General features: G+C 41.0%; 1 protein-coding gene across 5 annotated transcripts in view; it reads right to left on the reverse strand.

Annotated features, from left to right (window-relative positions):
* me1 (malic enzyme 1, NADP(+)-dependent, cytosolic) overlaps window positions 1-16,355 on the reverse strand; it is a 467,654-nt gene that overhangs the window by 218,854 nt on the left and 232,445 nt on the right. For all 5 annotated transcript variants that reach the window (XM_059983100.1, XM_059983103.1, XM_059983101.1 and 2 more), the window contains exon 4: window positions 3,767-3,842. In XM_059983100.1, the coding sequence (XP_059839083.1) occupies window positions 3,767-3,842 (76 nt within the window). The remainder of the gene's footprint in view (window positions 1-3,766; window positions 3,843-16,355) is intronic.

Raw genomic sequence — 16,355 nt, forward strand, 5'->3', positions numbered from 1 at the left:
AAATTGAGTTGCAAGTTTTATTATAATCAGTTTATTAGTTTTATTATAAAAAAGAATCTAAATCCACTACCAAGATCAAAGCTGTTTTCTAAAAAAAATCCTTATCACATAGTGATTTATGTTAATAGCCAACATCTGTACTTTAATGCCAGATAAAGGTTTTGAAAATAGTTCAAGAATGTTTGAAAGTCTTGGTCAGAATCAGAAATTGAACAGCGGATCTTCTCTAAATTTAAGCATGACATAACATCAGGGTACCATTGAGTGTGAGTAGGCGGAGCAACATCCTTCCATTTAAGCAACACCGCCCTCCTAGCCATGAGTGAATTAAAAGACAATACATGCAAATCAAATTATTCCAAAGTTATGCCTCTTTCTCCAACAATACCAAATATGGCAGTCAAAGGATTAGGCTTAAAATTTACTTTAAAAATTACAGAAAAAGTTTGGAATACTTCCCTCCAATATTTTTCAAGACTCGGACAAGTCCAAAACATATGAATTAGTGAAGCTTTTCCATTGTTACATCGATCACAACAGGGATATATATCCGCATAAAAATGAAATAGCTTGCCTTTGGACATGTGAGCCCTGTGGATCACTTTAAATTGTAGCTTTACCAAATTTTAGGTTCCATTACTGGGCAGTCAATGTACAAGATCTTACGTTCTGGCCATACTATATTAATCAGAAAGACTGTCCAGTATGGGTCTCTTTGGAAGCTAATTCTGTTATGATATTTTCTATTATCTCTCTTCTTGGATCCTCACTTCCTTTATCTTTAAATAAACTAACTGACAATTTGGTAGTTAAGCATACTTTGAGGATCTGGTTACAATTTAGAAAATATTTTGATTTATTGAGATTTTCCCTTTCTAGTCCAATTTTTACTAATTGTTTTTTTAAACCTTCTATGACCGATGTAGTTGTTAAAGAATGAGATAGATTGGGTATTAAATGCTTCCAAGATTTGTTTGTTGGAGGGAGTCTCTCTTCTTTTGAGCAATTGTCAGTTAAATATAACTTAACAAATACCCACTTTTTTCAATATCTAGAGATTAGAGACTTTCTGTGATCTCAATTGCATACATTTCCTATGAGTCCTGTTAAAAACTTAATCGATGTAATTTCTAATTTGAAACCTTTTCATAATGGCGCAATATCCAGTATTTAATACATGCTGTTGGGAATGAGAGAGGCTCCTTTAGACAAATTTTAAAAAGTCTGGGAACAGGATTTACAGATTTCAATTTCTAAAGAGACTTGGAATATAATTTTTAAATGGGTTAATACCTCATCACTATGTGCTCGCCACTCCCTCCTTATTGTCATTTTTAAGTAATTTTATAAATTATTATGTATTGCAATGTTCTGCTGCCACAAAGCAACAAATTTCATGACATGTGCAGTGACATTAAACCTGATTCTGATTCTAATTATGTCCTGGAAGGATTGGGAATGTGAGGTAATAAAAACAAGCACAAAAATTCTGCCAGAGTGTTTGCTATTATTTGACAAGGAGCCATTAAAAATCCTTTGAAAGCAGAACATAAGCAGAATGTCCCAGTGGCCAACCATTTTAATTCCTATCCCTGTTCCACCCCAACATGTCAGTCCTCCATGGCCTCCTCTTCTGCCACAATAAGACCACTCTCAGAGTGGGGGAGCAACAACTAATAATCCCTCCATTTAGCCTCCACCATGCTGGCATGAACATTGAGAAGTTGCTTAGGAAACTGAATGTTCTGAAGGTAAATAAGACACCTGAACCAGACGGACTACGCTCCAGGGTTCTGAAAGATGTAGCAGATGAGATTGTGTAAACATTAGAAATGATCTTTCAAGATTCACCAAATTCTGAAAAGGTTCCAATGGACTGGAAGGGAGATAGGCAGAAGAATGAAAATTATAGGCCAGTTAGCCTGACTTCAATGGTTGGGAAGATGTTGGTCCATTATTAAGGATGAGGTTGTGGGGCATATGATAAAATAGGCCAAAGACAGTATGGTTTCCTGAAGGAAATCATGCCTCATAAATCTGTTGGAACTCTTTGAGCAGTTAACTTCATAAGAGCCAAAGGTTTAAATCACCGCAAGTTCAAGTAGTTTCTGGAGGAGTTGGGTGCAGAATATAATGATTTGCCCTATCACACAGAGGTGCGATGGTTAAGCCAAGGAAAAGTGCTGAAAAGATGTTTCGAGTTGCGCGAGGAGATCTGTCAGTTCATGGAAAGCAAAGGGAAAGACACAACAGAGCTCTGGGATAAAAGGTTGCTTTGTGAAATGGCGTTTCTGTGTGACATCACGAGCCATCTCAATGTGCTCAACCTGCAGCTTCAGGGGAGGGGTCGTGTGATCACAGACATGTACGCTGCCCTGAGGGCTTTTAAAACAAAGTTGCGCCTGTGGGAGACGCAGATGCAGCAAGAAAACTTGAGCCATTTTCCGTGCTGCCAAACTATGAAAGAGCAGGTTTCTACCGCAGTGTTCCCACTGGCAAAGTTTGCTGAAAAACTTAGCATACTTGGTGCTGATTTCACACGGAAATTTGCCGACTTTGAAGCCCAAAAAAGCAGGTTTGAACTGCTCAGTAATCCATTTGCAGCTGACGTGGAAAGCGCACCAACCAACATACAAATGGAGCTGATTGAACTCCAATGTAGTGACACACTCAAAGCAAAGTATGACTCGGTGGGCGCTGCACAGTTTCTACGTTTCATTCCCGACACAATGCCCCAGCTGCGTACCCAAGCTGCTCAAATGCTCTCTATGTTTGGCAGCACATATCTGTGTGAACAACTGTTCTCTTTGATGAAGATAAACAAAACATCACATAGGAGTCGTCTTTCTGATGAACACCTTCACTAAATTCTGAGAATTTCCTCAGCTCAGAGCCTGACTCCAAACATTGATGAACTTGCATCCAAGATGGGATGCCAAGTATCTGGCTTAGACTAGTGTGAATCACAGAGTGTTGGCCTGTGGAAAGATGTTTTCATTAGAAATTACTCCGGAAAAGCTGCAGATAAAGCCATAAGAAATAAATGCAACTGATTTTTTTTTATTTAATGTTCAATGTTGTTTTTGTAGGCAATAAGCTAAGCTTTGTTAGTTCCAGGTTAACATGTGTAATAAATTCATTTCAATAAGTTTTGCAATAAACGCTGAACCAGTCCGGCCCTCGACTTGTACCAATTTTTTAATTTTGGCCCACTGTGTATTTGAGTTTGACACCCCTGTTGTAGAGGGTCACAGGAGAATGATTCTGGGAATGAAAAGGTGAACATATGAGGAGCATTTGATTTCTCTGGGCCTGTACTCACTGGAGTTCAGCAGATTGTGGGGGGGAGGGGTGGATCTCATTGAAAGCAATTGAATACAGAAAGGCCTTCAAAGTGAACGTGGAGAGAATGTTTCCTGTAGTGGGTGAGTCTAGGACCAGAGGGCGCAGCCTCAGAATAGACGGGCGTCCATTTAGAACAGAGATGAGAAGGAATTTCTTTAGCCAGAGGGTGAAGAAACTGTGGAATTCATTGACACAGACAGCTATGGAGACCAAGTAATTGGGTATATTTAAGGTGGAGGTTGATAGGTTCTTGATTAGTCAGTGTGTCAAAGGTTAGGGTGAGAAGGCAGGAGAATGGGGTTGAGAGGGAAAACAAATCAGCCATCATTGAATAGCAGAGCATACTTGATGGGCTGAATGGCCTAATTCTGTTCCCATGTCTTATGGTCCTATTAATATAGAGAAAGCAATACAAACATACCCGAATATCATTTTCAGGCCAGGACTTCAACACTGTAGCAATGTGGCCTCGGTCATGGATAGTAATAAAAAGACCCCTGGAAGAATGAAAAGCTTTGTTAAAGACTTGTCGTTAATATGGTGTCACAATTTAGCCAGCAAATCCCATTCTGTTATCCACTTTACTATCCCGATGTACTTGTGTATAGAATGATCAAATTCCGATTTATTTACCACATCCACATTGAAACTTGCAGTGGAATAAAAGTTATGCAAAGACCAATGAATAAACAAAACGTTGCCACTGCACTCTGTTACACACTATCGTTTACATGGACTGATTTTTCAGGCCAATTTCATGAAATATTAATGAAAGTGCGGGTAGAGTGACGGTTAGTGTGATACTGTTACAGCTCCAGCAATCCAGGTTCAATTTCCGCCGCGGTCTGTAAGGAGTTGGTACGTTCTACCCGTGACCGCAGTGGGATTTCCTCCGGATGCTCTGGTTTCCTCCCTTAGTCCAAAGATGTACCAGCTAGTAGGTTAATTGTTCAGGTGGGTATGATTTGGCAGCGTGGGTTCGTTGGGCCGCAAGGGCTTGTGAGCGTGCTGTGTTTCTGAATAACAGAATATTTTAAAAAATCAAGGAAGACTGGAAATCTGAAATAAACACAAAAGACGCAGGAAATACTTGGTAAGTCATGTTGCATCGATGGATGCTTCCTTAGCATGAAAAAAATGATTGTGTTCATATCTTTCAACAGAAGGCATCATTTAGAACACAACATTACAGCACAGTTACAACTTCTTAACCTACTCCAAGACCAATCAAACCCTTTCCCTCCCACATAGCCTTCCATTTTCTACCAACCATCCGCCTATTTCAGTCTCTTCAATGCCCCTCATGTATTTGCCTCTACTGCCACCCCTGGAGGGTATTCCACACACCCAACACTATGTTAAAAACCTACCTCTGACTTTCCCTCATTCTTTCCTCCATTTAACTTAAAATAATGCCCCTTCGTATTAGCCATTTCTGCCTCAGCTATCAACTTGATCTGTGCCTCTTATCATCTTGTCCACCTACATTACTGTATGGAGCTGAATCAGGGACCTCCTGCAGTAGACACCTGGAACAATCCCACCATCGAAGATCCTTATGAAAGACTCTGAGGATCAGTTGGAAAGACAGACACACTAACACCAGCGCACAGGAGGATGCCAACGTGAACAGCATCTCCACCACGATAGAGCAACACCAGCTCCAATGGATAGGTCATGTCATCTGGATGTCTAACTCACGCCTCCCCAGATAGATTCTTAACTCCCAGCTGAAGGAAGGTCAGCGAGCCCCTGGTGGAGAAAGGAAATGCTTCAATGATAACATCAAAATCAGCCTGAAGAAATTCAACATGACATCTAAAAACTGGGTAGACACACACGGAGGAAATCTATTCAAGAGGGAGCTGCACTATACCAGAGTGACCTCTACCCCTCCACCAACCACAACTACACTTACCTGTGCCCACACTGCACTGTTGTACGAGGATCCCACATCAGCCTCTACAGCCATTAGTCAACCCCTTTAGAGAACGTCTTGCTGTACTCGAGTGATGGTACTACCAATACTACACCTCTATCAAATTTGTTAATTTCAAAGTTCAAATTAAATTTATTATCAAAGTCACCATACATAACCGTAAGATTCATTTTCTTGCAGGCATCCACAGTAAATACAAGAAATACAACAGAATCAATGAAGGACCGCACCTAACAGGATGGACAAACAATCAGTGTGCAAAAACTGTACAAATACAAATAATAATAATAATAACCAATAAATATTGAAGAGTCCTTGAAAGTGAGTCCATAGGTTGTGGCAGCAGGTCAGTGATTTATTTTCCAATAAAAACAACATAGAAGTTAGAGAACACAATGTACACTGCAGATGCTGGGGTCAAATCAACACGTACAAACAAGCTGGAGGAACTCAGCAGGTCAGGCAGCATCCGCAGAAACGAGCAGTCAACATTTCGGGCCGAGACCCTTCATCAGGACTGATGAGGGAGGGGGCGGGGCCCTGTAAAGAAGGTGGGGGGAAGGTGGGAAGGAGAATGTTTGTAGGTGCCAGGTGAAAAACCAATCAGACAAAAGATCAAGGGGTGGGGGAGGGGATAGGCAGGAGAGGTGAAGAAGGAATGTAAGGGGAAAGCACTATGGATAGTAGAAGAAGTCAGAACCATGAGAGGCAGAGTAAAACTGGGATGGGTGAAGGGAGGGGGAGGGAATTACCATAAGTTGGAGAATTCAGTGTTCATGCCAAGGGAGGAGGAGATGTGGGTGAGGGCATCATTGATGATGGCAGAAGGGAAACCAAGATCCTTAAAGAAAGAGGACATTTGAGATGTCCTGGAACAGAAAGCCTCATCCTGGGAGCAGATGCAGCAGAGACCGAGGAACTGGGAATAGGGAATAGCATTTTTGCATGTGGCAGGGTGGGAAGAGATACAGTCGAGGTAGTTATGAGAGACAGTGGGTTTATAGAAGATGTTTATAGAAGTTAGAGAATCTGGCGGTACATGATAGATTCAAATCAAAGGGAACTGGTACGGTAGTCCAAATAGCTCATGGGCCAGATACAACAACCCTGCTTCACGTAAGAAGTCATTGTTATGAAGCAAATCCTTACCACTGTCTGGTACTTGGCCTTCAAAGTGTGATTACATGCATTTATGGGAACATGCCAGTTTAATATTCAAACCTGTTTGCTACAGGAGGTATCTAATAAAGTGGCCACTGAGTATAGGCCCATGGTCTTTTGTTGCTGTAGCCCATTCCTTCAAGGCCTGCATTCAGCCATGCTCTTCCGCGCACCACTACTGTAACACATGGTTATTGGAGTGACCCTTGCCTTCCTGTCAGCTTAAACCAGTCTGGCCTCTCTCATTAACAATGGACTTTCATCTACAGAACAGCTGTTCAAGGCAAGTTTTCTGGTTTTTGCTCCACTCTCTGTAAACTCTAGAGACCGTAGTCCGTGAAAATACCAGTAAATCAGCAGTTTCTGAGATACTGGCAGCAACAATCATTCCAGAGTCCAAGTCACTTGGATCATATTTCTTCCCCATTCTGATGTTTGGTCTTTACAACAATTGACCGTCTTGACCATGTCTGCGTGCTTTCGTGCACTGAGTTGCTGCCACCTGATTGGCTGATCATATATTTGCATTAACGAGCCGGTGTACAGGTACCTAATAAAGTGGCCACTGATTGCCTATCATGCAGGGCATCGTCAACAACGACAAAGCAATGGATTAGCTCTGCACATTAGGGTCCAGTCAACTCAAACCAGCAAGTGAAATAATGACTCTTTTAGCATTATCAAGATCAAGAATCAAGATTCTTTCTTGTCATTCTTCAGTACACGAGTTTAAAGAACAAAATGATTGGTTTTCCAGATCCGATGCAGCATTAAATACAAGCATAAAAACAGCATTACAACCAAAAAAACGCAATAAATACAAATACAAAAGCATCTCTATAATCACAATGTACAGGTAATGGTTTGATAAATTAAAAAATAAATATAAAATATCAAACAACACTCTTTTCTGTTATTTTCTAATTAAAGGCTTATTTAAGAGAAAAGCTGGGTTTGATGCCAAATGATGCCAAATGTTGATGATGCCAAATGTTTGATGCCAAATGTTGATGCCAAAATCTAGTGAAATAGAAATAATAATTCAAAAACAAAAAATTAAAACATTTACATCTTGTATGTACAATTTGATTCAAAAACAGACAATTGAATCTGGAATTCATAAATCAAGACAAAAATGGGAATCTGATTTGAATGTTAAAATTGATGGGAAAAGTTGGTCAAGATTATGTTCTGATAGTATGATAAATACAATAAATGTTTGATTTAGATTAATACAATATAATTTTTTACATCAATTATATATAAAACCACAGAAAATAAATAGATTATATTCAAATATGTCAAAAATTTTCGATGTAATCAAGAAATTGGTACTTTTTTACATTCCACTTGGTCTTGTTTTAAAATTCAACCATTTTGGATAAATTTAAGACTTTTATTGGAACAAATTTCTGGAGTACAACTCCCACATAGTCCAATATTATTTTTATTAGGAGATATTGAAGGGACAATACCGAAACTTAAATTGAATAAGTATCAGAAAAAATTTATAAAAATTGCATTGTCAGTAGCTAAAAAAGTTATCGCAGTTACTTGGAAATCTGATTTATATTTAACTATGGATCGTTGGAATAATATATAGTTGAAATATATAGTTGTATTCCACTTGAAAAAATTACATATAATCTAAGAAATGAATATGATATATTTTTGAAAATTTGGCTCCCATACGTACAAAAGATGGGATTAAATATATAGGTCCTTTGAAGATAAAATTATAAAGTAATTGGGGAAAGTAAAAATAAAAATTAAAATTATTTTGAACTCCATGGAGCATGTGGGGATCCTCCGATATCCAGTCTTTCTTTCTTTCTTTCTTTCTTTCTTTCTTTCTATCTTTCTTTCTTTCTTTCTTTTTCTTCTTTCTTTCTTTCTTTCTTTCTTTCTATCTTTCTTTCTTTCTTTCTTTTTCTTCTTTCTTTCTTTCTTTCTTTCTTTCTTTCTTTCTTTCTTTCTATAAGGGTTAAGGGGAGGGGGGAGGATCAATATTATTTTTCTTTTTTTATTACATTTATTCTTTGTAGTTTTCTAAAAATAAGTAAGTAAGTAAGTAAATAAATAAATAAATAGAATGTACAGGTAACTGTTAATGCAGAGAGTGATTGCATGTACATTATCTGACGCTTGGTGATGTGCGTGTGTACTTCAGAGATAAGGACAACACAAAGATTCAGATTGGCAACAACATCTCCTCAATCTTCATCAGCTCAGGTCCACCACAAGGCTATGTGTTTAGTCTCCTGCCCTACCGCTTTACGCTTATGTCTGTGAGGCTCCCAGCTCCAAAGCCCTGTTTAAGTTTGCTGATGACTCCACTGCCATTGGCCAAAACAAAGGTGGTGACAGATCGGTATTTAGGAGGGAGATTGAAAATCTGGCTGAGTGGTGCCACAACAACTCAATGTCAGCGAGACCAAGAAGCTGAGTATTGACTTCAGGAGGAGGAAACCAGAGGTCCATGAGCCGGTCCTTATCAGAGGTGGAGAGGGTCAGCAACTTTCAATTCCTGTGTTATCATTTCAGAGGCCCACCACATAAGAAAGCATGGTAGCACCTCTACTTCCTTAGATTTGGCATGACAGCTAAAACTTTGACAAACTTCTATAGATGTGCGGCATAGAGTATATTGATCAGTTGCACCACGGCCTGGTATGGAAACACCAATGTCCTTCAATGGAAAACCCTACAAAAAGCAGAGGATATGGCCCAGTCCTGCACAGGTATAACCCTCCCTACCATTGAGCACATCTATATGGAGCAATGTCGCAGGAAAGCAGCATCCATCATCAAGGACCGTCACCACCAAGGCCATGCTCTCTTCTTGATTCTGTCATTATGTAGAAGGTACAGGAAACTCGGGCTCACACCACCAGGTTCAGGAACAGTTGTTAACCCACAACCATCAGTTCAAGTTCAAGTCCTTGAACCAGAGGGGATAACTTCATCTCAACTTCATTTGCCCCACCGCTGAACTGCACCTAGAACCAAAGGATTCACTTTCAAGGACTCTTCAGCTCATGTTCTCAATACTTTTAATGCTTTTTTAAAAAATTCTCAATGCCTTTTTTAATTTCCTTTGTATTTGTACAAATGTGTGTCTACCAGATTAGTTGTTTTTCCACCCTGCTGGCTGCAATCTTTCATTATGTTCCTTGGATTTACTGTGCATGTTCGCAAGGAAACAAACCTCAGGGTTGAAAATATGGTGACATATATGTTTTTCGATATTATACTTTGATGTAGTAGTGGTGCAGGCTGTGGAGGACTTGGGGGATGTAAGTGTTTTTGAGTCTGGAAGTCCACCTTCCTGACTGAAGTGGGATGAGCAGAGTGGGTAGGGCCCATCATTATGCTTTTTTTTCTGACACCATTCTCTATAGATGTCCTCGATGACGGGTCGGCTGGTGCTCGCCAAGAGGCAAGGCAAGACTAGAGGTGATAAATGGCTTTAAAATTAACACCAACAAATGTTTCTGAAATACCACTGCAGTTCTCCCCGATTCCCAGAATCCCTGCAGAATTTCACAGTCAGTATGTTGCAGCCACACTAGGTAGGACTACAGACTGAAACGGTAGCAAATTAACGAAAGATTTCCATAGCACAATGAAAGGCTTGAACTGACAATCTCAATTAGTATCGACTGCCCTGAGACAAACAGCTTGGGGTTTCTGAAGATAATTCGCTGCAGAGGGGTTTATGAACAATCTGCAATACTCTATATAGCACTGTTTAGAATTCTTAGCATTCTGCTGACAAGTACTAAAATTCATATTGAAGTTTTTAGTGATAAAAGGTTAAATATTCCAGTTAGTTACCAGCAAATGTAATTGTTATCTCTCCAGAACAGCAAATAATCAATTCCTATTGGCATTCCTTGGAAAAGATTGTGGTATTTAACCATCTGTTTAGTTATGGTTACATGGATGTAAGTTTGTTGTCATGACATGACACCATAACCCTAAACTCTCTATCTTAGCATGACATGACAGTGGTAGAGCAGTTAGTGTGACACTATTACAACTCAGGGCATGGGAGTTTGGAATTCAACTCTGACTCCATCTGTCAGTTTGTATGTTCTTCCTGAGAATGTGTGGGATTTCTGTGAGTGCTCCAGTCTCCTCCCACAGTCCAAAGACTTACCAGTTAGTAGGTTAATTGGTCATAGTAAATTGTCCTGTAATTAGGTTAAGGTTAAATCAGTGGGTTCCTGGGTAGTGTGGATTGAAGGACCAGAAGGGCCTATTCCACACTGTATATCTAAATAAAAATATTATGTAACAGCTGTTTTCCAAAGAGCTCCAGTGCACCTCATCAAGAACCCCTGGTCTCCAAGAGTCTTCCAGTTTAAGATGGTGCTACCAAATTGTGATGAGCTTTCACCGGAGACAGCGAGGAGGCGAGGATGGGTGGGGAGATGAGCCGGGCTGGGGTACTGCGAAGCGCAATGTGTTTGAGCCGAAGGAGTAGCAGAAGGAGTTCGTATCGCTGTCAGAGAAGGAGTGAGCGATTTGCAGACGAGTCCACGCAGAAGAGCTTCGATGCCTGTCTACCTGACCCGGGTGCGATGCTGAGTCTGGAAGTCCACCTCCATGATTGAAGTGGGATGAGCAGAGTGGGTGGGATCCATCATTATGCTTTTTTTTCTGACATCTTTCTCTATAGATGTCCTCGATGGCGATGTCCAAAAGCCGAGCAGATTTAGTGAGGTCGAGAACACCTTCTGGCTGGGTAGCCCAAATGTAGCGGGCGCCTGAACCCAGGTCCTGGAACAAGGAAACACCTGATATTTGGACAAATTAGGCTGGAACAGATAGAACCGAGGCCCAAGTGCTGGGTACAGAGATGAGAGTTGGGCCAATTTTGCTCGCACACCAGCAAATGTTTATTTCTTTCTCCACGGCACCAAGGTTGTGAACTGGTCCGGCTGCTGTGTTTTTCTGCCCCCAGAAACATGATGGTCTGGGGACCGAGGCTTGGGCCTACCCCAGCTGGTCCAGGAGAAGATCTGGGACACAGTCTGGTTTGCGATGCTGATGGCTAGCTTCTATTTGCACAATGTCTGCTTTTTTCTCCTCTCTCTTTCTCTGCGGAGTGGTTTTTGGGCTTTTAAATTGGGTTATTCAGGTTTCTTGCTTTTGTGGCTGCCTGCAAGCAGACAAATTTCAATGTGTATAATTTATACATTCTTTGCCAATAGAAGTGCTTTGAATCTTGAATCTTTGAATCTCGGTGCCGCAGTATGAAAGGACTGTTCCATGCTGTATCTCTAAAATAAATAAAATACGCAAGTCTCTTTCCTGTACTCTGGATCATTGTTATTTGAGATTGGCCTCACCACAATGGTATAATTTGTAAACCTGCAGCAGAATTCTACCATGTGCGTATAGGGAGTAGGGTAGCTAGCTTTATGGGGCACGATTGTTGAGAGGGTAATCATGGCAAAAGTGTGTGCTATTTCAAGGACTCTTAATCTCATGTTCTTGATATTTATTGCTTATTTATCTACTATTATTATTTTGAGCTTTTTTTCTTCTTGCAGTTTGCTATAGTATTCACATTGGTTGTTTGTCTGTCTTGTAGTGTGTGGTTCTTTATTGATCCTATCGTATTTCTTTGTGTTTACTGTGAATGCCTGCAAGAAAATGAACCCTAGGGTTGTATATGGTGACATATGTACTTTGACCTTGGAAGGAGATGGCATTCATCAATGTTAAAGTACAACAATAAAGAAAAGACTAAATATAAACAGATAAGTTTTCTGTAACGGTAAATGAGCATTATCTGAGATGCAAATTAGTGTAGTTTTGAAAAGATAATTGATCGAAAAGGATTGGGCATCAAGAAGACTTTAATTTGAATCAGCATGCTGTCAGGGTGTGGAGCTTCTCTGTAAAGTTTTGTGGAAAAAAATTCTATTTAAAAATACTTAAGCATACGTAGGGAGTTCAAGGTCTAGGTCCATGTCCTACAAACTAGTAATTAGTATGATGGCTCTAAGATGGATTTCTTTAATTCTTATGTAGTGATACAGAACAGAACAGCTCTTTTGGCCCAATTCCATCCTTGCGACTGATTAACGTACTAACCCGTACATCTTTGGAATATGGGAAGAAACTGGAGCTCTTGTGGTCATGGGGAGAACACGAAAACTCCTTCGATACCGTAGAGGAATTGAACCCCCTGGTTGCTGACCCAATTTAGAGATACAGTGCAGAATTGGCCCTTTGAGACACACCGCACAAATTAATCAAGCCTAATTACGGGACAATTTACCTTGACTAATCAACCTACTGACTGGAACGTCTTTGGGCAGTGAGAGGAAACCAGAGGACCCTAGAAAAAACTCATGCATTCAATAGGGAGGATGTACAGAGAATAGTGCCAGATCTCCAGAACACCCAGCACCACAATAACCGCTACACCATCCTGGTGAAATACGAGGCCACCGCATGTCTGATGTCAGTACCAATGTCAGTTTACAATAAAAACATTAGACCAGTATTCTGAAGCACTGCAGATCTATAGATGCCAAGGAATGCCAGAGTTAAGCAGCAACACAAAAGCACTGATTCAATGCCCTCCAAATATGTTTCGTTTCATCAGGAAAATTGTTTCCCATCCATCTGCGTCTCTTCTCCAACCCAAACTTACAGATTTATATTTGCATTTGTTCTATCTTCCTCTCTTCTCCAACCCAAACAAAACCTACAGCTCCTCTTGCTCTGCATTTATACCTTAATATTGATTTCGACATTATCAAGCAAACAGTCTGCTGAGTGGTGTCGGAACTGGGAAGTTCTCCAGCAGGAGTATGGAATCTAGGAGAGAGGGACAGGACTGATGTTTCAGGCTGACTTCTCCATTTCTCAGATCAACGCCCAAAGGTCAATTGGAGGTCCAGATCAACGCCCAAAGGTCAATTAGAAGTCCAGATCAAAGGCCAAAGATTGATTGGAAGTCGTTGTCATCATGGCTATCCCTCGAGGTCGAGAATGATAGTCTTCGTTCTGCTTCCACAGAGCAAAGACGCCCGTGCGTGTATTTGTTTAACGCGTACTTGACGTTGCACTCCAAGAAGCACACAGTACTTCACAAATCAACCAACTGATTCCAATGGCATGGAAACCACGACGGTTGGAGCTGAACCAGATCAAAGCCCGAAGGTTAATCAGAGGCCCAGAGGCAGAGGCCCTATGATGGGAACCTCGGCTTGTGAATCTCTGCAAGCTCGCTGGGGAAATTGCAGGCCCAGCATCTGTGAATCCATTGGGGACCTGTCCAGGGGTTAAAGGACTGTGTGGGTGGGAGAGAGGAATGGGCCTTGTTTTGCTCTTGTTGCTTCATTGCTTCCTATTCCAGTCCTGTCGTGCTCTGCGTTGCTCTGCCGAGCATGCTGGGCCTGGTACTTGCGGGCTGCCTCCATGATATCCTGGGGAGTGTTGATCACTAATGTAAACAACACATTTCTCTCTACGTTCTGCTGTACAGAACATTTGATAAATAAAGTACCTAAATCTGAATCTCCTGGTTGCTACACATTCGGTTTATATCAGATTTCCAGCGACAGTTCCATTATTTTTCCTTTTCATTTCTCCCTCTCTTACTATCACTTTCTCCATCTATTTATACCCTTACCTGGCATGGTGGTAACTATTAAATAACCAAGTCAGCATCTTACATCACAAATACAAGAAATTCTAAAGATGCTGGAGATCCAGAGCATCACACACAGGATGCTGCAGGGAACACTGTAGGTCAGGTAGCATCTGGGCGGAGGAATGAATAGTTCACATTTTGGGACAAGACCCTTCATTTGGACTGGACAGAATGGAGGGGGGAAGGAGTACAAGTTGACAAGTGAGGTGAGACCTAGTGAGGTGAGGTGAAGTGAGAAGCTGGGAGGTGGTAGGTGAAAAAGGTAAGGAAATGCAGAAGGGATCTGATAGGAGAAGACAGTGGATCATGAGAGAAAGTGAAGGAGGAGGGCCACCAGAAGGGGGTAATAGGCAGATGAGGAGAAAAGAGGTGAGAGGGGAATCAGCGTAGGGAATGTTGAAAGAGAGAAAGGTGAGGAGGGGGGAGAAAAATAAACGTTCTTGTCATCAGGTTGGAGGCTACTCATATGGAATATGAGGTGCTGCTCCTCCACCCTGAGAGTGGTCTCATGGTAGTTGGAACTGACATTTTGGAATAGGGATGAGGAGCCAAGTTGAAACTTAAGGCCGCTGGGAGATTCTGCCTATTGTGACGTACAGAGCAAAGAGGCTCGATGAAGCCGACATGTTACACCTCACCACTGTGGAGAAGCCACACCGTAAATACCGATACAGAAGATGACCCCGATAGACTCGTATCTTCCATTATCAACCTGTCTGTCAATGGACAATAACGGGTGCCGTAATGAGCTGCTCAGAATGAGTAATATTTGCAAACGAATAGAGAGCACGGTTTTAAAATAGGCAATATAGAAAGAAGATATATACAATTGATGGTGTTAATTAACATGAGGAAAGCTACAGACTTGATAGGAAGGAGAAAAGTCCTGTTGTATCCAATGTGACAGATTATAAGGTTTAGTATTGAATAGCCCAAAGTAGTGCCGACCTACAGAAATGAAACTGGTCAGTAGACCTCGCAACATGTGCTGCCTTGGAACGGGTACAGAAAAGGGAAACGAGACTGATTATAGGAGGTATAAGTGGCTGTGGCGTTCCACCCTGTAATATGGAAGAGGCAGGCTACAAGGAGCATCAAAAAGACACTTAGTATTTCTGTAACAGAATGGCAAATATAGCATTTTTTTTCTAGAAAAAGTGGGACTTCAAAATACATGTACAAAATATACATTTACATTAATCAAAGGGCCTTGATAATTTCAAAGTAACTAATATGACTCAATAGTGCATCCTCGGCATGTTATGTTGGCGCCAGAAAGTGTGACGACATTTGCAGGCTTCCCCAAGAACATCCCTAAGTGCATTGGTTGTTCACATAAAAGATGGATTTCACTGCATGGTTTGATGTAAATATAATAAATAAATCTGATTCTGAATCAGTACAGACTATTATGTTTGGATGTAAGAGGTATTTGTGATTTTATGAAGGTGCAGTATTCTAAGCCACAAATGCCTTTGATCAATTCCCAACGTTCTGTCTGTTAAAAGCAGCTCTGGGGAAATCTGTCACCACTGCATAACTTCAAGCATCAAAGTATTTTTATTATCAAACTACGCATGTGTTACCATATAAATCGTGCAAGCATTTACAGGAAAATTAAAGGAATACAATAGAATTTTCAAAAAATCTCTACATAAACAAAGACTGACAAATAACCAATGTGCAAAAGAAGACAAACTGTACAAATGACAAAGAAAACACTGAGAACGTGAGTTAGAGTCCTTGTAAGTGAACCTGTAGGTAGAATCAGTTCAGACATGTGGTGAGTGAAGTTATGCTTGCTGGTTCAGGAGCCTGATGGTTGTAGGGTAATAACTGTTTCTGAACCTGGTGGTGTGGGACCTAAGGCTCCTGTAAACCCCCCACCCAACTCAATGGGGTAGTAGTGAGAAGAGAGAATGGCCTGGATGGTGGGGGTCCTTGATGAAGGATGATGCTCTCTTGAGGCTGTGCTCCGTTTAAATGTATTGAGTTAAGGCGGTGGCCTTGCCTGTAATGGACTGGGCTGTATCCAGTGCTTTCTGTAGACTTCCCCATTCCTGGGCACTGATATTCCCATACTAGGTTGTGATGCAACCAGTTAGGATACTCTTCAATGTGCATCTGTAGAAATTTCTCGAAGTTTTTGGTGACAATTTTCTGTGATATAACTGCAAGCTGTTACTTCAGGACCGGAAGTGAAGCTCTAACGGGAAAAGGAGAGGTGTGGCC

The sequence above is a fragment of the Hypanus sabinus genome, chromosome 10, assembly GCF_030144855.1.
Source record: "Hypanus sabinus isolate sHypSab1 chromosome 10, sHypSab1.hap1, whole genome shotgun sequence".
NCBI lineage: Eukaryota > Metazoa > Chordata > Chondrichthyes > Myliobatiformes > Dasyatidae > Hypanus > Hypanus sabinus.